Below are 27896 nucleotides of genomic sequence, written 5' to 3'. Positions count from 1 at the left end.
TGCGTTTGTGTCATGTGGTTTATTCACCCTCGGTTGGGGTTGCGGGGGGGGGTAACAATGGTGCACCAATTTCACAATTCTATGTGTGGATGCTTCAGAAAAACCTTTACATCGAAGTGGAAATGTAGGTTTGAATTTATCATGCTAAAGCTGACAGATTGGTCAGGTTAAACTTTAAATTAGTTATAAAGCAGAATGGCTGTAGACAGGATAAAAATAAATTATTCAAAGTATTAGTTAAGTAAATGGGAGGATAGAGTGATAGAAAGAAAGAGAATTGGAAAGTAAATAAAAAGTAATATGATTATGAAGAAAGGACATAATGAGATGGGAATGTTATAAAATACATACATATAAAATGTGAAAATGATGACGCATGAAATGAATTATAAGTTTGAAAACACAGATCAGTGATAGCGCTAGCCCATTCTGGATGTTTTTAAATTCAGTATGTATCTAAATTCCAAACAAAAAAAGTACTGCTCATCTTTTGGATAAGACAGGAAAATGGGTGCATGAGACCGAAGAGCTCTGAGAGCCACAAGCCATGACGACTGATTTCAGGGCTTTAGGTTTGACAAAAACAACTTTGATGTCTTTAAAGTTATATACAATAGCTCTGGATATTCAGACATGCAAGCAATTGGGTCATTCCAGTTGAAGTGGTCCAATGCAGGTTACTTGACCCTTTTTAATTTTCCTTAAAAAAAAAAAATTGGAGTAATATATTGGCATTGCAAAACCGCCACTTTTTAAAAAATATATATATTTTTTTACTTTCTTTAACGACGATGGCCATCTTTGTGTCATGGCCCAAAACAAACAGGTTATACAGCTGTTTATGGAAACCCCAATATCTCGGCTCGGGATTACACTATCTCCTTGGAATAAAACTAATCTCTAGAGAACAGTACAAGGTACATGTACAAATATAAATATTTGCACATTCATGTTCCTTAGTCTTCGAACTTAAGTCCAAATGTAATTCTCAAGATTGCTTACAGTTCTTTATTTTGGGTCAATTTATAATGGGAAGGGTCTCAGCCTTAATTTTTTAGGGGGTACCTAGGTAAGTATGGTGTGCATGCAGAACATTTCAGGTTTAACAATTCTCTTATATCTTTTGTGGGGGCAAGAAAGGGTAACTTTTAATAATTCCCCTCAATGTCAGGTTGAATATCTCTGGTAGGAGACCAGATACGAACCTGAAATTTTCACAGAAATAAGTGCTCTATAGTAAAAATTTTGAGCTTCCACTGGTTACAGAACTAGTGCTAGTAGAATCTTGGAAAAAGTCTACTTTATTCATGCATTTTGAGAAATGAACAGATGTAATATAATCATAACAAATAATAAAAATGAACAGTATTTTACAGTAATTATGTTTATAATAGACATATAATAGCTTATGCTTGTCAATGAGGTTGTAAGTGAAAGCAAGTTCAGGTGGATGCAAATGTTTAATATTTAATTTAAATCAAAAACAAAACAAGAACTATGAACTCGTGGCAAGGTACAAGGTCTAGGAAATATAACTATGAAACAATAAACACGAGACAGACAGGATAGCATAATACAGCAACAGAAGACAAACGCAAGACTACCAGTGCAGTGCAAAAGTGTCTAATATACTAGTGCTAATTAACCCAAAAACATGAAACAGGTGAACCAGTCATGTGATGTGGTGCAGTGGCTGATGGGAATCGTAGTCTCAAGTCGTTTCCGGCAGATCCATGACAGAGGTATAAAATGTTAATACATTTGATATTGGCAACAGTGAAGCATGATGTATAACAGGGTTTTTAAAATCTGCGGAGTTTAGATCCAACCTCCAAATGTACCTGCCCGTAATTTTCTTGAAATCCTGAAGACTTTTGTTAGCTTGTTCAGTTGTGTTTGATGTGGGTTGGAGATAAACTCTGCTGAACAGTGGACCTCGAGGGCCAGATTTGAAGAACCCTGATCTATCATGTTCGTACAGGTGCGCAGTTGGTGTGTGTGAATAGATTTTATCCAAATAATTACAGTGTTCAGTTGGGTGTTTTACAAATGAACAGTGTGATAAACAGAGATGTGGTGGTGTTTCCCCTGTGATAAAAGCATTAAGTGATTTCTGAGCTGTAGTCATGTTTTGAGTGGTCTCAAACCTGAAAGGTTCTGCCTGCACACTATACTTACCTAAGCACCCCCTAAAAAATTATGACTGAGACTTGAACCCTTCGCATTATAAATTGACCCTAAAAGTGGAACTGTAAGCAATCTTAAGCATTACATCTGGATATGTTCGACGTCTAAGAAACAACAATGTGCAAAATTTTTATATTTGTACATGTACCTTGTAATGTGCTCTACAGATCAAGGGCCATCCTGAGCCGTCCTGAGCCATATAACCAAAACATCCAACACAAAGATGGCCGTCGTCATAAAACCAAGTAAAATAATAAAAAAAAATTTAAAAACCTGATGGTCTTTCAATGTCAATATATAGATGTTAAAAAAGGTTGTTTTTTTTTGTTGTTTTGTTTTTTTGTTTTTTACAAATATAGCTAAAAGCAGCAATGGCAGATTCCTCCTCAAGATTGTGGCACATTTCAAAATTGACAGAGTTGACAGAGTAGAGAAATGTATCCCACAGATGCAACATTTCAAAGCATTTGAATCAATGGTAAGTTCATTTTGTAGTTTTCTGTCCTCTGCTCACGTGTTTCTGAGTGAGCATATACAGAAAATATACACATTTCAGCTTGTCAAGAGGCTTGAATGACCACTCAGGCAATAAGTTAAGTTTTTTACAATGCTTTTTACATTGTTCCATGAGTGCAATCATGTAATTTCTCAAAGACGTGTTGAAATTTTATTTTTAAAATTCAGTTCTTCACTACCCCCAATTTACTGTGGTAGAACACTCAGTTTTTCACTTAGATCTTCTCACCAACTTAGAGCCCTCAGTTCCTCACTACACATCTAAGTGGTTAGTGTAGATGCAGGGTTAGGACATCACTTATTCATAAAAGTAAGACCTCTCCCCATCTATATCCCCTTTATCACTAAGATAGGAGCATTTTTATTCCTCACTACATTAGGACTCCCAGTCCCTCACTATCCCCTTGCTCACTGAGATAGTGGTTAGTTAAGGGGTCAGGGTGAAGGGGTGGGGTTTTAAAGTGTGGTGTTCACCATTGCATAAATCACCTGTTATTATAATTTCTGTGAATGCTGGCTCAGATAAAGGAGTGTAATAAAAGCAGGAACACACTCACTGTTTTTGTATCAGTGAATGGAACACCTTCCAGAATACACACACACACACGACCACACCCGCCATTCAGAATAACAAAAAACTCAATGCACAACTCAAGTTACTGCCACATTGTAACTCATCACCCTGTGGCCATGTTTGAAATTACACCGGAGATCCAGACTTCCTCTTCATTACTTCCTTTTTACTTTTATTAATCTATTTGTCGACTGTGATGTGTTCGTTTATAACCTATAGATCCAGAATGCCACACGCATCAATGGAGTCATTTACTTCAGAAACTTCCTGTGACTGGGCGATATTTCCATGTGAAAATATGCATCTTTTACATCTATCGTCACAAACCAGTCCTCAAACTGAATCTGTGGAATGATAAGTTTGGGCGTCAGCATCTTGAACCTGTATGTCCGAAGAGTACAGTTCAGATGACGCAGATCTAGAATTGGCTGTATACTCCCCTCTTTTTTGCGGACCAGGTTTATATGGCTGTAAAAACCTCCCTCCCTCAGGGAACAGGGTACACTTCCTGCACTAATGTCGGGCTCTGGTCTGTGCTGACTACTATGGTGACTACGGGGGGGTCGTGCTCTAAACTGGACCCGGTAACCATTTTCTATGGTAGACAGAACCCGTGGAGACACATTTGGCAGTAGTTTCCATGCTGCCAGATGGTCTTTTATTGACGTTTGCTTTTCCACATTCTATTGGAGGGAAAGCATCAGATTTCCATTGCCCTGTGACAGCTCGCTGACCAGAGAACACTGAAAACTTGGCACAGCCTTGGCTAGGGGAGGCCCTACAGTAGTACTGGGGGCTAACTGCTCTAACAACCTCATGTCCCCTGATATGTCCCTCTGTGGCCCCTCAGGACTGCTCTTCTTTGTCTGCTTGGCCTTTATGATCATTCTCAGATCAGGCTTAATAGCAGGCTGTGACTGTGGCCATCCAGTTCCTCTCCATGGGGTGAGGCGGGCCACCACATTTGCCTTCTGTGATTCCCTCACACTAGCGCTGACCCGGGCTCCACCCGTGGATGTCTGGGTGAACTCGACACAACAGGGAAGAAACTGGCTGAATGCCACCATATGTCGAGCTCACTTACCAGGTCTGCTTTGATAGGCCTGCAACACTGCCATTGTATGCAGTGACCCACAAGCAAGACTACTACTGCATAGGTCTTGCCCACCAACACCATGGTGGCCTTACATGGCTTGGATGGCAAAGCCGGCCCCACTAAATTACCCGCAGTCGATGGAGAGAGATAGCTCGCAAGTGCCTTCTCCACCTTCAGCATAGCTAAATAGCCGTTCATTCCCCACAATGGCTGAACAATCCAACATCGCTTATAAATACGGTTTATGTATGCTTTTCCCCGGAAACGTGATATTTTGTCATGCACTTCTGGGAAGAAAGGGGAGTGTTCTGCAGTGTGAGGGAGATTTATTTTCACTGGGGAGAAAAAATCTCATTTGTCCTTAGTAATTACTTTAAGCAGCTCTTTATATTACTGAGAGCTGCTCTCTGTTTTTGGCACACCCTTCTGGCTCCTCTGTGTCAGAGTGGAATTTTTATTTATTTATTTATTTATTTTAATTTTGGCTTTCCATAGTGGAAGGAGGAGTCATGACACAAGCTCCAAAATCCGGTGGAGAGCCGGACCCGGAGGAGATGGAGCAGCACTCATCCCCAACTCCTCTTCAAGATCCATACAAGATCCATATGAGATCCCGCGGACCAGATCCGCGAGGCTCTGAAACCCAACACCCTTCGGCCATGAATAGAGCGAGTAACGAGTGGAGCTGCCTGATTTTAAGGCGTTCACAATGCACATAGTCAGACGTCTTCCCCCAGTGATGAAACGATCAGCAAGGAGTGACACACTTCCTGAATTCTCTCTCACTCAACAAATCCAGTCTTCACAGGTGAAACCCAGGGCTCAAACCAAGAGTAGATGTTCAGAGCTAGTAATTGTTTAAACAATCAGTTTAACAGGGTACTCCTGGGCGGCAAGAAACACCTATGGTTTCACATGTTCCAATATTTTTGATCATTTAAAAAATGGGTGGCTTCAAACAAAAGGTGCCATGTTCTAAGTTGTTTAGCATGTCTAGATGTAAATATTAGGAAATGAAAGCTGAAATTTTGATCTATCGTGTAATGTTCACCTTTTGATCTCAAACACAAATGTGTAGCAAAAACAATAGAACTGGTCTTGCCAATCTAATAATTTCTGTATGGGGCTGTATGTGCATGCTCATTCATGCATGTGTTATGCAATCAGCCATGCAGATACAGGTCAGAATGGTCAGAGCCCTGCCGAGTGATTACTGAAGAGTTACTGTAGCCTTCCTCAAATCAGCTCAATCAGTCTGGTCATGCTCCTCTAATCTGTCTCACCAACAAGGTGTTTCCACTTGCTTCCTCCCTATCCCAGGAGATCATCAGTTTCTGAAATACTCAAACCAACATCCATGCCATGGTCAAAGTCACTGAGTTTACTGAGATTTTTCCCCATTCTGATGTTTCATGTGAACATTAACCTTTGAGGACCATGTCATCGCCGGTGGCGATTATTGTTCTTTACCCAGATACATCTTCTTCATTTATCAGTTATTTATTTTTAATGTACCATCTTGAAACACATACTATTTAAATATTATGGTAGGTGAACTTGTGCTGAATACTAAAAAGTCATGTGACTTTTGAAAATAGTGCTCATATTTGTTCAAATTGACAACAATATCAGAGCACACCAAAATCATCAGCGTGTCTGAAAATACCTGGGGTCCCCCAACGGTTAACTGAAGCTCTTGACCTGTGTCTGCAAGATATTATACACTGTACTGCTGCCTCACGATTGGCTGAAAATCTTTAGATAATTGCATTGATAATTGCAAGGGGTACAAGTGTTCCTTATTAAGTGGATCATTAGTGTAGATTGTCCAAAGAATTGACATAGATAGCAGAACACATTTCTGAAAATACAATATATACATCAGAAGTGTAATGTTGAGAATCTATCCATAATGATCAGGTTTATTTTCAGAAAGAGCGTCTCGTTGGAGGACTTGGCTTACATCTGTTAGGTATAGAACACAAGCTTTTGGCAGTGGTGGCTTAACTGTTAATGCTTTGGGTTATCAGAAGACAGGGGGTTCAAACCCTTACACCACCAGCTTGAGCAAGGCCCTTAACCCTCTCTGCTCCAGGGGGCTGTATCGTAGGCAGCTCTGTGATGAGGGTTACTCTGCTGATCATATCATTAATTATTGGTGTAATAGTGTTGTAAATGGTGGAGTGTACTGCTGCAAAAGAAGCTTAGTGAAGAAATTCCTTGCCATCTCATTGGGTGGTGTGGGCAATGCTAACTCCCATGTGCTATTGTTTTTAAAACATTTCTAGCACCCTTTATTTATAAGTTTTAACATTACTACAACAGCAGAAGACCTCATCACATTCCACTCCTGTAGCTAAGCACAGCAATCTGAGGCTACAGTCTGAGGACACAGACTCACCACACTGGACAGATTAGATAAAGACCAGGTGATGTGTTTTTATAATCTTCATCTGTCTAGTTTTAGTCAGTCTGTGTCCACGGTCACCGTCACTGATTCCTGTTCTATATAACTGCAGCTGACTAATGCAATTTTATTTTAAAATTGAAATGACCAGAGGACCTGCACTGTGATATGTGAAGAGATGTGGGATGGGTTTTAGGGTTCCAGTGGAGGAATGATTAAAAAGTAAAACTAATGAGAGGGAATGAATAATTAAACACGGAGATCCTGAAAAAATAAGGACTATTCATATACCTGGTTTTAAGAGATGAATGGAGTTTCTCCACTAGGGGGTGCTGTGGAACTGGAAGTGCTTGCTAGTGAGCTTCATCAGCATACAGCGGCCATCATGTTCATAAGGAAATATAATCATGAAATAAGTGAATAAACAAACTACTTTTCTCTTGAAGCCACTGAGTTTGGGACATTGCCCAATGTCACTAAACAAATTTCTATATAAATGTGTGTAAGATTTACGAGAAACTCCCTGTCCTCACTCACTCACACACACACACACACACACACACACACACACACACACACATCTATCTTCTGTGTGATTGGTTTATGAGGTGTATGTATGTGAAAGATTTACTGATTAAGATCAGAGAGGTGACTATAAAAAATAGTTATTAGAAGGAGATTTTGTTTACTCTTACTCTTGTTGTTTCATTAATACTTATACAGTAGTCCCCAAAAGTATTTGGACACTTAAACCACACTGTTGGCTCAGTGATTAAAGGCTCTGGGTTACTTGTCAGAAGTTCATCACCAAGCTGCCACTGTTTGGCACTTGAGCCTTAACCCTCTCAGCTCCAGGGGACCATATTTGATTTGGACAAGGCAATAGGCTTTAGGACAGGGCTGTAGGGTTTAGGTCAAGGCTGTAGCGTTTAGGTTTGGGCTGCAGGGTTTATATCAGGGCTGTAGGGATTTGGACAGTGTAGTATGGTTTAGGGCAGGGCAATAGGGAGTAGGACAGGGCTATAGAGTTTAAGTCAGGACTGTATAGTTTAGGTAGGGGCTTTAGGGTTTAGGTCGGGGCTGTAGGGATTAGGATAGGGATGTGGGATTTAGGGAAGGGCTGTAGGGTTTAGATCAGGGCTGTAGGTATTAGGTCAGGGCTGTAGGGTTTAGGTCAGGGCTGTAAGGATTAGGTCAGGGCTGTAAGGATTAGGTCAGGGCTGTAGGGTTTGGATCAGGACTGTAGGGATTAGGTCAGGGATGTAGGGTTTGGTTCAGGGCTGTAGGGTTTAGGTCAGGGCTGTAGGGTTTGGTTCAGGGCTTTAGGGTTTAGTTCAGGGCTGTAGGGCTTGGTTCAGGGCTGTAAGGATTAGTTCAGGGCTGTAGGGTTTGGCTCAGGTCTGTAGGGTTTGTTTCAGGTCTGTAGGGTTTGTTTCAGGTCTGTAGGGTTTGTTTCAGGGCTGTAGGGTTTGTTTCAGGTCTGTAGGGTTTGTTTCAGGTCTGTAGGGTTTGTTTCAGGGCTGTAGGGTTTGGCTCAGGGCTGTAGGGTTTGGTTCAGGGCTGTAAGGATTAGGTCAGGGTTGTAGGGTTTAGGTCAGGGCTGTAGGATTTGGTTCAGGGTTGTAAGGATTAGGTCAGAGCTGTAGGGTTTAGCTCAGGGCTGTAGGGTTTGGTTCAAGGCTGTAGGGTTTGGTTCAAGGCTGTAGGGTTTGGTTCAAGTCTGTAGGGATTGGTTCAGGGCTGTAGGGTTTGGTTCAAGGCTGTAGGGATTGGTTCAGGGTTGTAGGGATTGGTTCAGGGCTGTAGGGTTTGGTTCAAGGCTGTAGGGTTTGGTTCAGGGCTATAGGGATTGGTTCTGGGCTGTAGGGTTTGTTTCAAGGCTGTAGGGTTTAGGTCAGGGATGTAAGGATCTTCTATCGACTTAAATAATTTCTCCAATGATTTTTGCAAGACTACAGCCGAATCTCTCTGTACACTTGTTGTGATGCCATTAGTGGACACAAGTTAAACACACAGAACTGGATACACTCGTGGGAGTGTGTGTGTGTGTGAAGTTAGTCAGCTTTGTTCCACCTGGCACACTGCATTCATATTCACCATATCCTACATTACATGTTATAAACCTGGTTATGTGGAAACAACCGGAAGTTTAATTTTATTCCGTTTTATTTAATGGAGTTTAAAAACTAAACATTTATAGCACCGTTGTGGGGCCGAGTAACATGCTCTATTGTTCATTTACACCCACTGTTAGAGATTATACCTGCAAGATTGCGGCTGTGTGACTCCTGCATTCATTCTGCATTCTGATTGGTTAGAATGTATTAATAAATTATCAGTACTGACAGTAGTGCAGCTACAAATCACAGGTTTATATTAATGCTTTCGTTCTGGTACCAGCACGTGCCCAAGCATTTCATTACCAACAATGACCATTTTTTATTTATTAAAGAATGACACATCATGCCTTTTATCCATTTATTGTTACATTAATATTCTGTGAAACGTGTTACTTAATAATTGTGGAACATCAGTGAAATGAGTTAGTTCCTGTTCTCACTTACGTTATAGCAGCTATAAACACTCATTCCCTCACCAGCGTGTCTTTATTCCCTCTCTTTATTCCCTCTCTCTTTATTCCCTCTCTTTATTCCCTCTCTCTTTATTCTCTCTCTTTATTCTTTCTCTTTATTCCCTCTCTTTATTCTCTCTTTATTCTCTTTCTCTTTATTCCCTCTCTTTATTCTCTCATTATTCCCTCTCTTTATTCCCTCTCTTTATTCCCTCTCTCTTTATTCTCTCTCTCTCTTTATTCCCTCTCTTTTTTCTCTCTTTATTCTCTCTCTTTATTCCCTCTCTTTATTCTCTCTCTTTATTCCCTCTCTCTTTATTCTCTCTCTTTATTCCCTCTCTTTATTCTCTCTCTTTATTCCCTCTCTTTATTCCCTCTCTCTTTATTCCCTCTCTTTATTCCCTCTCTCTTTATTCTCTCTCTTTATTCCCTCTCTTTATTCCCTCTCTCTTTATTCTCTCTCTTTATTCTCTCTCTCTATTCCCTCTTTATTCCCTCTCTTTATTCTCTCTCTTTATTCCCTCTCTCTATTCCCTCTCTTTATTCCCTCTCTTTATTCCCTCTTTATTCTCTTTCTCTATTCTCTCTCTTTATTCCCTCTCTTTATTCTCTCTCTTTATTCCCTCTCTTTATTCTCTCTCTTTATTATCTTTCTTTATTCCCTCTCTTTATTCTCTCTTCAAGTTAAAAAAAGGCAACAAAAAAATATGCACCTTCTTAGTGAGATAAATAGCAGTGTGTGTGTTGGTGTGAAACAGAGTGTAAACTCTGTGATGAAGATGTTGAAAACTTAAAGTTACAGCTTCACCTCTGACTGTTACACAGTGCTGACACTGGAGACTCCTTCCTTAAACATTATATAAACACATTCCACCTTACAGATCAATGTTTTTTGTTTAGATCTGTTTATTATTAATGTAGTTTATTATTAGTAATTATCTGTTTATTAATAACTGTTACTATAGAAACAATAACTTTAACAAGCGCATTAATATAAACCTGTGATTTGCAGCTGCACTACAGTCAGAGCTGCTGCTTATAGAAAACTAATCAACACCTTCTGACCAATCACAATCCAGAACTCTACAGCAGTGTGGTGTAATGAGTGTATAATAAATCAGGATTGTTGCTAAAATTCACCACTTTGGATGTGTGTGTGTGTGTGTGTGTGTGTGTGTGTGTGTGTGTGTGTGTGTGTGTGTGTGTGTGTGTGTGTGCGCGTGTGTGTGTGTGTGTGTGTGTGTGCGCGTGCGCGTGTGTGTGTGTGTGTGTGTGTGTGTGTTATTACATGAAACGCTTCTGTGTAAAGTGAGATGAGCTGGGTGTGGGGCAGCACAGGGGTGTGTCAGTGTGGGGGTTTTCAGTGAAAGTACTGAACAGGTCTGGACTAGAAAGTCTGGATTCTTTAGAAGACGTGTTCAGCGCTCAGGAATATGCAGAACATATCGTTTCATACAGAAGAGTTTTATTGTTATCATTACAGTAAAACACACAGAGTACACTGAAACAGGTCCATGCTCGTCTACATGACTTTCACAAGGCTCAGGTTATATAGATATATAAATGTTGTAAATATATAAAACTGTTTATTACCGACTTGAAACGGCCGAGGGCTTAGGCTTTTTTAGCTGCGAGTGAAGTAAAAGTGAGATGAGACTCTTACATGCATACAGTTATTGTACACAAATACCATGAATCAGAATACAAACCACCTTTAACAACAAATTAATGATTTCTGCACAAACGCATCAGAAATCTTTGGTGTATATATATATATATATATATATATATATATATATATATATATATATATATATATACACACACACATATTAATATCAAGTGGTAGCTCAGTGGTTAAGGATCGGAAGGTTGCACCACCAAACTGCTCCTGAGCAAGGCCCTTCAGTGTCAACTGCTCAGATGTACAGTATCTCACAAAAGTGAGTACACCCCTCACATTTTTGTAAATATTTGATGATATCTTTTCATGTGACAACACTGAAGAAATGACACTTTGCTACAATGTAAAGTAGTGAGTGTACAGCTTGTGTAACAGTGTAAATATGCTGTCCCCTCAAAATAACTCGACACACAGCCATTAATGTCTAAACCGCTGGCAACAAAAGTGAGTACACCCCTAAGTGAAAATGTCCAAATTGGGCCCAAAGTGTCAATATTTTGTGTGGCCACCATTATTTTCCAGCACTGCCTTAACCCTCTTGGGCATGGAGTTCACCAGAGCTTTCAGGTTGCCACTGGAGTCATCTTCCACTCCTCCATGATAACATCATGGAGCTGGTGGATGTTAGAGACCTTGTGCTCCTCCACCTTCTGTTTGAGGATGCCCCACAGATGCTCAACAGGGTTTAGGTCTGGAGACATGCTTGGCCAGTCCATCACCTTCACCCTCAGCTTCTTTAGCAAGGCAGTGGTCGTCTTGGAGGTGTGTTTGGGGTCGTTATCATGCTGGAATACTGCCCTGCGGCCCAGTCTCCGAAGGGAGGGGATCATGTTCTGCTTCAGTATGTCACAGTACATGTTGGCATTCATGGTTCCCTCAATGAACTGTAGCTCCCCAGTGCCAGTAGCACTCATGCAGCCCCAGACCATGACACTCCCACCACCATGCTTGACTGTAGGCAGGACACACTTGTCTTTGTACTCCTCACCTGGTTGCCGTCACACACGCTTCACACCATCTGAACCAAATAAGTTTATCTTGGTCTCATCAGACCACAGGACATGCTTCCAGTAATCCATGTCCTTAGTCTGCTTGTCTTCAGCAAACTGTTTGTGGGCTTTCTTGTGCATCATCTTTAGAAGAGGCTTCCTTCTGGGACGACAGCCATGCAGACCAATTTGATGCAGTGTGCGGCGCATAGTCTGAGGACTGACAGGCTGACCCCCCACCCCTTCAACCTCTGCAGCAATGCTGGCAGCACTCATACGTCTATTTCCCAAACACAACCTCTGGATATGACTCTGAGCATGTGCACTCACCTTCTTTGGTGGACCATGGCGGGGCCTGTTCTGAGTGGAACCTGTCCTGTTAAACCGCTGTATGGTCTTGGCCACCGTGCTGCAGCTCAGTGTCAGGGTCTTGGCAATCTTCTTATAGCCTGGGCCATCTTCATGTAGAGCAACAATTCTTTTTTTCAGATCCTCAGAGAGTTCTTTGCCATGAGGTGGCATGTTGAACTTCCAGTGACCAGTATGAGGGAGTGTGAGAGCGATGACACCAAATTTAACACACCTGCTCCCCATTCACACCTGAGACCTTGTAACACTAACAAGTCACATGACACCGGGGAGGGAAAATGGATAACTGTGCCCAATGTGGACATTTTCACTTAGGGGTGTACTCACTTTTGTTGCCAGCGGTTTAGACATTAATGGCTGTGTGTTGAGTTATTTTGAGGGGACAGTAAATTTACACTGTTACACAAGCTGTACACTCACTACTTTACATTGTAGCACAGTGTAATTTCTTCAGTGTTGTCACATGAAAAGATAACATCAAATATTTACACAAATGTGAGGGGTGTACTCACTTTTGTGAGATACTGTATAAATTAGATCAATGTAAGTTCTGGATAAGGGCATCTACCAAAATGCCATAAAAGAATAGTAATAAAATCTGTACAAGTCCATACAGGCTTTGTGTGTGTGTATGTGTGTGCGCATGTGTGCGCGTGTGTCTGCGTGTGTGCGCGCGCGCGCGTGTGTGTGTGTGTGCGTGTGTGTGTGTGAAGGTCACAGTATGTAAGGCAAGTCTGTTCTCGTGTCTCTGATGGAAAATTTCTTCAGAAATGTTTCACTGGCTGAGTCACTGATCTTTATCTCTCTCTCTCTCTCTCTCTCTCTCTCAAACACACACACACACACACACACACACACTGCAGAGCTGGCAGATATCCTAACCCTCAGTGTTACGGATCATTAACACATGATCAACATGATGTTGAACAGAAAAATGATCTTCAGGAGCTTTCATGTTTGAGAACCATCACTTGGTTTTGAAGGAAATAAACAAACTGTTCCTAAAACTTGCTTTTGATGACCTGATCATTTATTTCCGTGCAAACGCAGATCAGTTTAATTACATGTGGTTTTGTTAGTGCCTTAAAATAATTTATAATAAAATGCATCCTAGTTTTAGTGTGGGGCGGCTGTGGATCAGGTGGTAGAGCTGAGCCCCAAGTTGCTCCCAATGGCAAGTTAACGCCTTGCAGGGCAGCTGTGCTACCATTGGTGTGTGTGTGTGTGTGTGTGTGTGTGTGTGTGTGTGTGTGTGTGTGTGTGTGAATGGGTGAATGAGACACAGTGTAAAGCGCTTTGGATAAAAGCGCTATATAAGTGCACCATTTACCATTTCTAACATGGTTCTGCATTTAATCGTGATATCTGATTTGAGAATGAAGAGACTTGTGCATGGATCACTTTAATGGTTGTTGATTTAAATCCAGTTTCTCCACCCAATGATAAACCATGCAGGAAACTGACTTCATTAGGGTTTTTAATCAGTTTGTGAGGATATAATCTCAAAGGCAGATTAGTGTCATGGGCTACTGCTTTGTTCTCCTTCCATTAAAGGAATCATTCATAATTAACACCTTACAGGTTAAAGTAACTCACACAAGGTTCAGTCTTGCAATAAGAATTTCTTCCACCGTGTGAAACATGCTTGGTATCCGTGATCAGTTTCACCACCTGAGGCTTTGTTTTTATTGGCTGCGTAAAAGAATCACTGATGTGACTTACAGGGTTAAATGTTTACGCAATGCACAATCTTTACAAGCTTACAGATATAATATCGCTCACCACCTGGAGGTTCCTGAGTGCAATTATGAACGAATTCGGACTCGTCACGGACTCTGGCATTTTGGACTCGTAAATTTTTCCGAGTACAGTCGACTCTGTGTGACATAAAGTGAACGATAAAAATAAATAACAAGCTGATTTAATTCCAATTAATTCTCAATATTTTCTCCATTTTTCAAAGATTTGAGAACATGCGAGACGCATAAGATACACATTTTGTGATATACATAAAATGATGTATGGAAACAGCTCAAGGGCAGATTTCTTTTGTGAAACACCAAAACTTATGCAACAATTAGTTTAAACATTTTTAAAGGATGATGCCATCACGCACACCATTTTACAGACAAAAGGCCAGTTGCATGGAAACAGGCAGGAGACAGCGAATATTGCAAACTTTTTTTGATGCACTTTCACTTTGTGAATAACACAAAAGAGCAAAAAAGTGGATGGAGTTTAGTACTTGTTTAAAAACATTTAAAGTATTTATAATGCACTTTAAGTGTGATAATTCTGTCTACAAATTACGTTCTTAAATCTACTGTGCAATTAAATGCAATAAGTGCAATAAGTGCAATTAAAAAAATATCACAACTAAATGCGTTTAGGATGTTTAAGCTAAAACATCACGTACCCAGCTGACAAACAAGGTCCCCAGAACATCCCCTAAATGGCCTCTGCGAACGTCCCCGAACGTCCATGTGTAGTCCGGACATTCAAGGGGACGTTCACAGGACGTCCAGCAGCCATTCGGGACACTTATGGGACTTTCGATTAAAGTCGTCTGAACGTCGTTTTATTTTACTTTTCGGCTAACCAGAGAAAACAGACACGTGAGAAATTGTAAGGAACAAAGTACATTTATTTTAATTGAACAATTGTAAAGGTGCTGTGCCCTTTCCGTGTGTGTGTGTGTGTGTGTGTGTGTGTGTGTGTGTGTGTGTGTGTGAGTGTGTGTGTGTGTCTGGTTGTCAGCTGTGTCCGGGGTTATTCCGATGGCATTTCTTCTCGGTTTCTAACCTAAAACAACGAAATGAACACATTCAGTAGTGTTATGATTTGATATATCTAAAATGTTGCCTAGCAATCTCTTTACAGGTGAGGGACACTAAATTCTGTGTTAAAACTGAAAAGCATTCACACAAGTCTCTAATGAACCTAATATTTTAATTTGTACGAAACGTCCCCAGCGAACGTTACAAACCGGACCAAATGCGGACCTAAGTGGACGTTTGCACCGTCAGGGGTACGTCCTCTGTTTGCTGGTCATTACAATTTAAAAACACTTACACTGTTATAAGTTCTTCCGATATAATACATTTAGTAAGTGTTAACACTAAAAGTAATAAAAGTATGTAGTTTTTTTATGAACAATAAATTTTAAAAAGTAAATAAATTCTTAAATATATTTTTCTTTTACAAAAGCAGGACTTTTCAAACATTTGGCCACTTTTTGATTGTTTTAAACAGATGATTATCTGCATTTTATTTTATTTGAGTTAAACTATTATGTTTAAGTGTACAGTAAATTCATACACGCCTCCTGCAGCAGTTTTTTTATTCATTAAAGATCGTGACATCCTGTGCAAAATCACTTAATGCCATTTCTTTTGTTAGCACACCCCTGGACGTCTGCCATGTGGAGATGTTTTGTGATCAAAAGCTCATGTTTGTATAACCGTAGAATGATTTAAACTCAGGCTGTGATTTGCTGGCTCACCCACATGATCAATCTGTGCAAATTCCACTGGTGGCTTTTCTGGTCGCTTTCTTTCTCCTGGACAGGTTGTTCTGGTTTGAGGTGTTTTCACCCTGCGGCAAGGAATGTTCTGTTAAGTTCTCCCCTTAAACCCCCACCCCTTTTTCAGGATTTTAAAAGCAGCCAGTTCTCAGCTCTTGCCACTTGTTCTTCTCCAGCGTGAGCAGAAGAGTTCTACATCCTCATCATCATCATGGCCAGCACTTTCTCCAACCGAAGCTTCATCTCATCCTCCTCCTCTTCTGTGAGGAGCGGCTCAGCCCTGCTCCTCGGAAGCTCCCGAGGAGGTGGCAGCGTGTATGGAGGAGCTGGAGGGTCCGGAGTGCGCATCTCCACCTCCAGGTTATCCGTCGGAAGTGGCTTTAACCTCGCCGACGCTGTCGATGTTTCAGCCAATGAGAAGCTGACGATGCAGAATCTGAACGAGCGTCTGGCCAACTACCTGCAGAAGGTGCACACGCTGGAGAAGGCCAACGCTGAGCTGGAGCTCAAGATCCGCCAGTTCCTTGAAGGCAAGGCCTCGCCCGCTGCCCGAGACTACTCTGCCTACTTTGTCACCATCAGTGACCTCCAGGCCAAGGTATGGCTTTAAATTTCCCCCTATCAGCTTCCTTACTAACCACTATGCACTCTTTAGGGACTCAGCCTTTGTAGTCATGTCATAGTAGAGAGGATATGGTGCACCCATGGAAATCCCACAATGCACTGGTTAGTGTTAATAGGATGTAGTGCATAGTGAGTAGGGTACTCACGATCACCTTCCCCACTATCCCACTGATGAAGTTCACTTTAACTCTACTGAGTGGGAGACTGGTGATGATGTATTTGAAATTAATGAAGGTGTACTTATTACTACGAGCAATCATCCTTTATCATAACCCTGCCCTCAGTGTAACCCCACTTCTCACTCACTCACACTTATATGCTGTAAACCATTTAGGATGACCACAATCTTTAAAATCCATCCTTATTACACATTTACCTGCTCTCTGCACATTCACCTGTCTGTCTGCACATTTACCTGCTCTCTGCACATTCACCTGTCTGCCCATTCACCTGTCTGTCTGCACGTTCACCTGCTCTCTGCACATTCACTTGTCTGTCTGCACGTTCACCTGCTCTCTGCACATTCACCTGTCTGTCTGCACATTCACCTGTCTGTCTGCATGTGTGGTATGCTATATAATAGCTATATATACAGATATATACAGCTATATATACCAATAATAGGCTATGTAATAGTATATAATAGCAGGATAATAGCAGGAAGATAAAGGCAGAGCGGCAGGAAGTCCTTCCTCATTTGTCTTCAGACATGTTTACCCAATCCCTTTGTCCTACAGGAGGCACGCCCTTCTCTTTCACCTGATCCCCTCCCCACACAAAGGCCACACCTATCTCTTTCATCCAATTCCCTCTCACTACAGGGCCACTCCCATCTATTTCACCCAATTACCTTTCATTACAGGGGCCACACCAGCTCTTTGTACCTTTTTATACTTGGATATTTTATTGGAAATTAAAACTTGTATATAAATGTTTACCTGTGATTATTTTACAGATCCAGGGTGCCATTGCTGTGAATGGAGGACTGTACCTCCACATTGATAACGCCAAACTTGCTGCTGACGACTTCAGAGTAAAGTGAGTGTCCAAAACCGTTATTTATAAAACTATATAGTGTGCATGATTCTCTAGTGTAAGCAATAGGGAGCAGAATGGTGTCATGTTCTGGTTCTACTTTAAGTTTATACAGCTTCTCTTAGAATAAATAAACACAACCTTGGAGTACAACAGGGTCTGTTTTTTCTTCAGTTTGACCTTCTCAGGTTGAGATAAACTACAGGTGTAAAACAGATTGTTTTTATTGTGACAGGTATGAGAATGAGCTGACCATGAGGCAGTCAGTGGAGGCAGACATCGCCGGGCTGAGGAAGGTTCTAGATGACTTGACGTTGGCTAGATCGGATCTGGAGATGCAGATTGAGGGTCTGAAAGATGAGCTGATCTATTTGAAGAAGAACCACGAGGAGGTGAGGCATGATCCTCAACCATCTGCACAAAGAACCACTTCATTAAACTTACAGCACTCAGCATGTCACAGTTATCATGCAGTTATCATTTACATGGTGTATTGCAATACATTTAATGCACCTAGACCTCATCGGCTTTAATACACCTAGAAAGCTTCAACCCCAAAGACCTCATCGCTGAGGAATTCCATCACCTCAAGGTGTCTTTGTGGATACAATGCTATCAGTAGCTCACATCTCGACTATGTTCCTGTAGGAGCTCTTGTTGGCGCGTTCTCAGATGGGTGGACAGGTGAATGTGGAGGTGGATGCCGCACCACAACAAGACCTGAATGCCGTCTTGGCCGGAATCCGCGAGCATTACGAATCCGTGGCCGCTAAGAACCGCAAAGAAATTGAGGCCTGGTTCCAGACCAAGGTGAGTCTGAATTGGAACGTGTTTAACTCTCAGTGCTCAGAAGTGCATCACTCTGAGATTTTCAATTGTTTTTGCAATTTTCATCACCACAGAGTGAAGCACTGAGCAAAGAGGTTGCCATCAGCACAGAAACACTCCAGACGTCGAGATCTGAAATCACAGAAGTCAAGCGCACTCTTCAGAGTCTGCAAATCGAGCTTCAGTCACAGCTTAGCATGGTGAGAGTGTCTTAGACCAAACATTCAAAAACTGATCTTTAACACGAAATAATATAATATAATATAATATAATATAATATAATATAATATAATATAATATAATATAATCAATAATATTCATGATTCAAAACTTTCTTAATAATCCTAGCTATCCATATGATACATCTTCTCACTAATATTTATGATGTGTTTTTTGCTAATCATGATATGAATGAACTTGTGTGTAATATTATTATGGCTTTCAGCTAAACCTGTGATGATTTTTGCTAATTCTCTCCATATGATTTCTTGCTAACCTTCATGACCCTCCCTTCCTTAAACATGCTTCATCTTCTTGCCTGTTTAGAAAGCGTCGCTTGAAAACACTCTGGCTGAGACACAGAACCGCTATACACAAATACTCACTGGCTATCAGGTTCAGGTGACGAGCCTGGAGGAGCAGCTGCAGCAGCTTCGTGCTGATCTGGAGCGTCAGTCTCAGGAATATCAGATGCTGCTGGACATCAAGACCAGACTGGAGATGGAGATCGCTGAGTACAGGAGACTGCTGGATGGAGAAGCGACCACCAGGTGAACAATTCACAGAAAATTTTAGTAGATTTGGGGAATATGTAGATGTTGTCTCTCCTCACCTTTCTGCTCATTTTGTCTTTATTTCATCATCTAGCACCACAACCTCCTCTAGCTCCACCACTCGGAAGGTTGTGATTGTCACAGAGGAGGTGGTGGATGGTAAAGTGGTAAGCTCCTCCAGTTCTTCTGAGAGCAAAACTTTCACCAAGTAAGCATGTTGAGTCTCCACACATCAACGAGATGACTTCCATCCCTGTGACATGCTTTCTCAATGCTTCCAAAGTAAAATAAAGTCAAGTCAATGCAGTTCACGTGTCTGTTGTTCATTTTACCAAAACTTTCTATGAACCCACAGATCTGGGCCTTTAGCTAATAGAAAAGTTATTAACAAAAATCATAACAGATATTTTCAGTTGAGACCAAAAGATTGAGAATGTGTCTGTGTCCTTAAAGGCTGGTCCACATATCCTTAAGAAAAAGCTCTGCCCCATGCTGTAGTTTTCATTATTCTAGGTACTAATAAAGAGCCTGCACCTTAAGATTAAAGGAGGCATAGGATAGTGTGTGTTTTCCCAAACAGTGTCCAACACCATTGAAAAGCATGCTCCAGAACAGGCTGAATGAAGGTGAACTAAATATGAAGTCTGTATGCTCAGCAACTCTTAATGGTTGATTTTTCCTCATAATGTATGTTACATCATTATACCATGTTAGGTCTGAGATGAACTGGACACATAGAAGCTTAAAAGATTCCAATCAAACTACACATTGACCAAGCAGGAGAACAGTGTGTGTTTGGGGGGGGGGGGGGGGGGGGGGGGTGTATTTGAAGTTGATTCGCATATCTTTTGCTTTAACAGCATTTGCTGAAAGGGAAAAGATCTGGCTCTACTGAACAACTGCATCAACAGCAGCTTGAATTTGACCAGAAAGAGTTTTCTTTAACAGAAAAGACATGGTCTGTGTTTGTGAACCCTTTATAATTTCCTACATATCTGCATAAATATGACCTGGAACATCAGATTTTAACACAAGTCCTAACAGTAGACAAAGAGAACCCAATTAAACAAATGAGACAAAAATGTTATATTTGGTCAGTTATATGTGACAATGGTCTTGAATGTCCTCCATCTGTACACAGTATGCCTGACTGTGGATTGGTGGAGTCCAAACTCTTTAGAGATGGTTTTGTAACCTTTTCCAGCCTGATGAGCATCAACAACTCTTTTTCCAAGGTCCTCGGAAATCTCCTTTGTTTGTGCCATAATACACTTCCACAAACACGTGTTGTGACGGTCAGACTCTGATAGATCCGTGTTCTTTAAATAAAACAGGATGTTCACTCACACCTGATCATCATCCCACTGACTGAAAACACCTGACTCTAATTTCACCTTCAGATTAACTGCTAATCCTAGAGGTGCACATACTTTTGCCACTCTCAGATATGTAATATTGGATAATTTTCCTCAACAAATAAATGACTGAGTATAATATTTTTGTCTCATTTGTTTAATTGGGCCTTTATGTACTTTTAGGACTTGAAGAAAATCAGATGATGTTTTAGGTCATATTTATGCAGAAATAGATCAGACCTGTTTGTCCAGCACATCCCACAGATGCTCGATAGGATTGAGATGGAGGCTGAGTCAACACCTTGAACTCTTTGTCATGTTCCTCAAACCCTTCCTGAACAATGTTTGTAGTGTGTCAGGGAGCATTATCCTGCTGAAAGAGGACACTGATAGTAGGGAACACCGTTACCATAAAGGGGTGTACTTGTTCTGCAACAATGTTTAGGTAGGTGGTACTTGTCAAAGTAACATCCACCTGAATGCCAGGACCCAAGGTTTCACAGTAGAGCGCCACACTTCTTCCGCCAGCTTGCCTTTTTCCCATAGTACATCGTGGTACCATCTCTTGCCCAGGTAAGTGGTGCACACGAACCCAGCCATCAACATGATTAATCAGACCAGGCCACCTTCTTCCATTGCTCCATGGTCCTGTTCTGATTGCTCATTGTAGGAGATTTCGGTGGTGTACAGGGGATCAGCATGGTCACTCTGACCACTCTGCAGCTACGCAGCTCCATACGCAGCAAGCTGTGATGCTCTGTGTGCTCTCACTCCTTTCTATCAGAGCTAGTATGAACTTCTTCAGCAGTTTGTGCTACAGTAGCTCTTCTGTGGGATTGGACCAAATGGGCTAGCCTGCACTCCTCACATGCATCAGTGAGTCTTGGGAGCCCATGACCCTGTCTCCGGTTCACCAGTTGTCCTTCCTTGGAGCACTTTGGGTAGGTACTAACCACTGCATACTGGGAACAGCCCACAAGACCTGCCGTTTTGGAGATGCACTGAAACAGTCGTCTAGACATCACAATCTGGTCCTTGTCAAAGTCACTCAGATCCTTACACTCACCCATTTTTCCTGCTTCCAACACGTCAACTTCCAGAACTGACTGTTCACCTGCTGCCTACTAAATATACCCCCGCAAACCCGACAGGTGTCACTGTAACGAGATAATCAACGTTATTCACGTCACCTCAGTGGGTTCGTTATGGCTGATCTGTGTATATATATATATATATATATATATATATATATATATATATATATATATATATATATATATATATTGGGTGTAAACATTCAACTCAAGCAGCATATTAGAGTGGAATTAAAGTGGTAGTACAATGCTGTGCAAACATTGTCAGCAAGTGGCACTGCATATGGATATGAATAGTAGATGGTGGTATTCCAATTATTAAAGATCAACTACTGTCCAATGAGCTTATCCTAAGACTGGTTCAGTGCAAAATAATGTCCCAGCATACTGTTATACAATATTTACATTTACATTTATATATGTATATATATATAATACACTGTATTAACGCTGTTGCTACAAAAGACCTCTTGTACTGCTCCTTAGTACAGTGGGGCTGAATGAGTCTTCTACCAAAAGAGCTCTACTGTTTAATTGCTGTTTCTTGTCCATAAAGGCTGCGTGTTTATTGAGTGTCCTCTTTTCCACCACCACCACCACGCCAAAACTCACCAGAGAGCAGCCCCAGACTGAGCGAGCTTTCTTGATCAATTTTATATAAGATCAACATTTCCATCTTTAATTTAAACATTACAACTTGTACAATGCCACTGAAAACCAAACTTCGAGTATCCTAATTGCATAAGTGCACACTCCTCTTAACTAATACTAAGTGGAAACGTCCTTTGATTTTTTTACAGCACTCAGAGTCTCTCGGCTTGGCACATCTTGACTTAGGAATATTTCCCTAATCAAAAACATTCCAGTTCCATCAAATTGTGAGGTTAGTATCGCTTGATTCAGGTCTGGACTTTGGCTAGGCCATTTAAAAACACTGATCTTCTTTTGATTGAGATTTGTTGATTTGGATGCGTGCTTTTGGGTCATTGTCCTGCTGAAAGGTAAAATTCTTCAGGTTACTAGCAGACACCTGAAAGTTCTGCATTAAAATCAGCTGCTATTTGTAGTTATCCATGATTCTCTCCACCTTATTGAAAGCCCCATTCTGGCTGAAGAAAAGTAGCTCTAAAGCACGATGCCGCCACCACTATGCTTCTTTGTGGGGATGGTGTTCTTTTGGTGATGTGATTTTTTTGCACCAAACATACCTTTTGGAATTATGGAACTATTATACTTTTTGAAATTGGTCTCATAAGACCATACTACATTTTGCCACATGGTTTGGGGTGCTTCAGTTGAGCGTGGATGTTTTTTGTGAAAAATGGCTTTGGTCTAACCTTCCACCCCACTGCCCAGATATGTGAAGAATATGAGAGATTGTTGTCACATGCAAAGAGGAATCAGCACTTGTTAGATGTTCCTGCAGCTCCTTTAATTTTTCTATAGGTCTCTTGGCAGCCTCCCTGGTAAGTTTTTGTCTTGTCCTTTTGAAAATTTTGGACTGACGTCCTGTTCTTGGTGATGTCACTGCGGTGCTCCATTTTCTCCACTTGTTGATGGTGGTCTTCACGGTGTTCCATGGTACATCTAAAGTATTGGAAGGTTTTTATACCCCTCGCCTAATCGACTCTTTTCGACATTGATACCCTGTACAGGCTCTGTGACCTTTGCGGATCATGGCTTCAGCATTCAGATGAAACCAAGAAGATGTCAAGAAAATCCGACAGAAACAGCTGGTCTTTTTTTGTGGTTAATCAGAATAATTTCAGTGATGACAGCTGCATGATAATTACTTTTGAACATGAGATTATCATCATCATTCTTATCACAGCCATACCCCCAGTGATAAATAGGTGTGCACACTTATGTAACAAAGTTATTATAACTTTTTTATTTTTTCCTATTGTCCCTTAAAATATTTCTGGTTGTGTTTCACTTTTATACACTGTAATTTCACATTAGAGGTGGAAAAGTTCTCACATGATTTATCTAGGTTTAATTTATTTAGTTTTTTAATTACAAAAAACTTGCCTTTGTAACAGGTGCATGTTGACTTTTATATCCATGTACAACTGGTTAGGCAGAGGAAAAACATCACACAGTTTGGTGTGTTCCCACCAAATAGTTATGTGGGGTTAACCACAAATATTGTACTTCGCTATACAAAGTCAGGCTAATGTGGATAAAAGCCAATATTGATCTACAGTGACAAAACAGTGACCCTGCAAAAGTCTATAAAACAATATGTACATAAAACAATAATTTTGGGTATTACACCATCTTCTGCCAACTTTGGAAAGCATGCAAAAAGGACAGCCTAAAGACCGATGAGATCACTAAGGATGGTACAACTTAAAAACCATGAAGATGGCTTTGCAATTGATACGAATAGTTTTGCTATGCTTTAGGACTACAATTACAAACAGTTTTGCACTCAAGTCTCCGTTAGTGAACTGTTGACAACTTAAGACTATAAAACAGACTTCATGTGAAAACTGTAATGAATTTCCTGGTTACACAACTGCACTACACTACTTAAATCGGGTTTAATAATGGTCGGTTTAGCCTGCTTGTCTGCTCCCTGGGCTTGGTTCTGGATTGTTCCAGATTAACTAGACCTGGTCTGAGACTATGTGCTATGCTGCAAGAAATGAGAGCAGCACCTTCCCAAGTTGGATGGACACCATCCCACCCTAACAAGCCAGCCTTGCCCTCAGAACTACTCCAATTATCTATAAAGCCCTCATTGTTTTTGGATCACCACCTGGACCTCCAGCAGTTCAGCAAATATAATGCTAATTTACACACCTCTACAAAGTTATTCTTAGTCACCTCTGACTAACAAAGGCATATATCACTGTGCTTTCCTAAGACCCTAAGATTACCTGCTATGTCCGGCACCCTGACTCCTAGTTTAGAGCCCCTAAAGGCCTAGCTAATTTCACTTGCCTTAAGATAGAGTCTCCTATAACCAGAGCTCTTTCAGGTTTCTCAGCAAGTTCTTCACTGAGGAGAGCAAACCTGTTGGAAATGTGAAGCAGAGAGGAGTGGTGCTTCCATGGGCAAGCCTTAGCGTTAGCTTTCGCTTTGCGATCATGCCGCTAAGTCATCACCCATTCACCATACTGTGAGGGCTCTAATGCCGGAGTTGGGGGATTGCTATCTCTGCATGAAGCATCCAGACTTTCCCTTACAGAAACTATATTGCTCTCACTCGCATTAACCCTCTCTAGAGGTACCCATCCAGACTCTAATGCTCTCCCAATATTGTCTTTTTAAACTCTTTATCTAGATCCAATAGGGGAGAGTGGGGTAAGATAAGACATTTTTTGCTTATTCTCAATAAGTAAAGAAAATGAGGTAAAAATACAATGAAAATATCTGACCTAATTTCAGGATGTTTTCTACTAATTTAAATTGTCAGAATGCATCTATGACAAAGAGTTCTAAAAAATATGGCTGAGTTTGCCCCAGGTTAGGGGTAAATTGATCCAAGTCAGTGGGTAAACTGTCCATCTAACTGAATCTGAATCAAACCCATGTGAAATTTTAGAGATAATTTACCTCTTTTAAAAAATATTTTTCCTTTTAGATATGTCATCAAATGGGATGGGAAGATACACTGTGATTTTCTTCTTGGTTTGTTTCTTTATCAGCTTTCTTTGCTAATTAATGTTACTTTCCTTTTTCCCCTTCTGTTTATTTTTTCTCTTTTCATGTGCCATTTCAATTGCCTGCCTTTCAAGTGTGTCGGTTAGGATACTTGTCTTCATGTGCTTTCGACTTGTTTGTACCCTTGGCTGCTGCCTTTTGGGTAGGGGTAGGATTTCAGTAGGAGACACATATCCAGGTTTCCTGGGATGCAGCATTTTACCACTTTGTGAAGGTGAAGGCAGCTCAGCAGAGGTGGAGGTTGAAGTTATGGATGAATCATCTGCAACAGCAGACTGCACACAGGGTTTGGCCTCTCAGACACCATGGATGGCTCAAACTCTGCATCAGAGAAAACATATCTGTTGTGAGGGGAAATCCCTGTGGATCAGAATCCAGAGGAGATGTTGAGTGATGTCATTGAAAGACTCATTCACACATCCATGGATTTGGTACATTTTGGCTGCTTTTCCTGGGTTAGATCTCGTCCAGCTATCAAGAGCTCTGTTGTAATAGGTCTTAAATGGACTGAGAACACTCTTGTCTAGAAGCTGCAGACGATGGGACATGTGGGGCGGAATTGTGAGCATGATAATGCCATTTGTTTTTGCTATATCCAATGCTCCCAGGGAAATGTGGGCCTCGTGGTTGTCAAGGATTAGCAGAATGGGATGGTCAGAGGAAAAGTTGGTGCTGAACCAGATGTTCGAGGAACTTGGTGAAAGTGTCTCCATTGATCCAGCCAGCTCTGGTAGAGGTACCAACTGATCCTGGTGGTGCTCCTGTAATGAAATGGTCTGTGTATCTAGCTCTTGGGAAGATAAACCTGGGAGGGACTGCATTCCCAGTGGCATTTACTGCAGAGACTACAGTCACAAGCTCTCCTCTTTCAGCAGATGTGATGTGGCACCCACTTGCTTCTTTCTTTTTTCTGTCATCACCTGCTTTGGTGTCTGCACTGTTGTAAAACCTGTTTCATCAACATTGTAGATCATGTTTGGAGGGAATTTATGCCTGTAAAAATGAAAAGATATAAATACATAAAAGAGTTGTGACTAGAATCCGAACAGTTACAACTTATAGTAAATTTACTTAACTGTTGTATATAGTTGTCAGTAATAGTTAATGCTCACAAGTATATTAATTCTGTTACCTGTCCATAACTTTAGCTAGATTGTCAAAGAACTCCATACCATTTCATCAATTAAACTATTCCTGATCCACTTGGTAGATTCGTTATCGTCAGTGTTAAGATTCACAACGAATATTGCAGTCTTATTAATGTAAAGGGTCCTAATACAGTTGAACCCACATTTTTACACAATCTATTCTTAATTTTGGGCTTTCTTCATGGAAGCTTAATAGTCACCGGTGATTTTAGACCAAGAAGGCGTCTACACAATCCCAAGTTCCTCAATTTTGTAGGAAGTCAAATTGATAAATTTTTTGAGTGGAATACAGACCAGATGTCTGCTTTAGTATGATGGGAAGCATTCAAGGCCTACATCAGGGGGCAGATGATTATCTATACTATCTCTAAAACAAACAGATTTACCCTAAAAATGCTTGATTTGGAACAGAATATTATTATTAACATATTATGACCAAGGAAAAAAGGTTGGAAGACTTTTATTTCAATCAGCCAATTGAAGAGGCAGACCTGCATGCAGCCATTGGTTGTATGAGTGGTGGGAAAGCACCAGGTCCAGACAGCCTACCCATAGACATCTATAATATCTTTCCCAATAAACTGATATCTCCAATGATTGATGTGATAATTTGACAATGAAGAATGTCCCTCATCCCTACGCTCAGCCCTCATAACTTTAATCTTTATACCAGGGAAGGTACCCAAGAAATGTGGCTCCTACAGACACATTAAACTTTTAAACTCAGATATCAAGATACTTGCTAAAGCCTTGGCCAGCAGACTGGATAAATATTTACCATTATTAATTAATTCTGACACAATTCTAAACACGAGGTTTAAACTCCTGCAGTACAAGTGGATTATGAGCGTATACTCCAGAGTTGCTACCTGAATTTAACCGCAACATTCCCAATCAATGTATCAAATGCAGCTTAGAGCTAGGAACTCGATATCATTGCTTGTGGAAGTGTGGACAAATTAAATTCTTTTGGGAGAAGGTTTTATATTTTTTTTTATTGTTGGTGTTAAAATAAAATGTTCTCACATGTCCTAAACTCTGTATACTTAACATTCAAGAACATATTAATCTTCTGTTTATTACAAGCAAAACTTGCAGTTGCTCGTCACTGGAAAAAGAGAAAGTCCTCATTTTAAACAGTGACTTCAGCCTTCTCATTGTTTGGCTCTGGAAAAAGTACATATAGTGTTAAGGAAATCCTGAATTTTTTATTTTTATTTTTATTTTTTTTTAAATGTGGAACCCCTTTTTAAAATTTTTGAAAGAATTAGCTCCGAATAGTATATTTTCTATCTAACCTGGCTTAACACCCATCACATGTTATGATATTAATGTGCCACGGTTGGGATATATATACACATGTATGTACAGTATGCATGTTTTTATTATTATTATTATTATTATTGTATTGCCTTTCTCCCTGCTCATTTGGTTTTCCTTGTGTATTAGT

General features: G+C 40.7%; 1 protein-coding gene across 1 annotated transcript; it reads left to right on the top strand.

Moving 5' to 3' along the window:
• The first annotated feature begins 16061 nt into the window (after window positions 1–16061).
• On the top strand, window positions 16062–19483 carry LOC108256994 (keratin, type I cytoskeletal 13). Its single transcript, XM_017454348.3, has 7 exons — window positions 16062–16515; window positions 17497–17579; window positions 17812–17968; window positions 18225–18386; window positions 18479–18604; window positions 18951–19174; window positions 19272–19483. Exons 1-7 carry the CDS (start codon window positions 16129–16131, stop codon window positions 19387–19389), a joined length of 1257 nt encoding a protein of 418 aa, XP_017309837.1. The 5' UTR covers window positions 16062–16128; the 3' UTR covers window positions 19390–19483.
• The last annotated feature ends 8413 nt before the right edge of the window (window positions 19484–27896 follow it).

The sequence above is a fragment of the Ictalurus punctatus genome, chromosome 24 (genome assembly GCF_001660625.3).
Source record: "Ictalurus punctatus breed USDA103 chromosome 24, Coco_2.0, whole genome shotgun sequence".
In the NCBI taxonomy this organism is placed as follows: domain Eukaryota; kingdom Metazoa; phylum Chordata; class Actinopteri; order Siluriformes; family Ictaluridae; genus Ictalurus; species Ictalurus punctatus.
The sequence above is the reverse complement of the archived record's forward strand: the minus strand, read 5'-3'. Positions and strand labels throughout refer to the sequence as shown.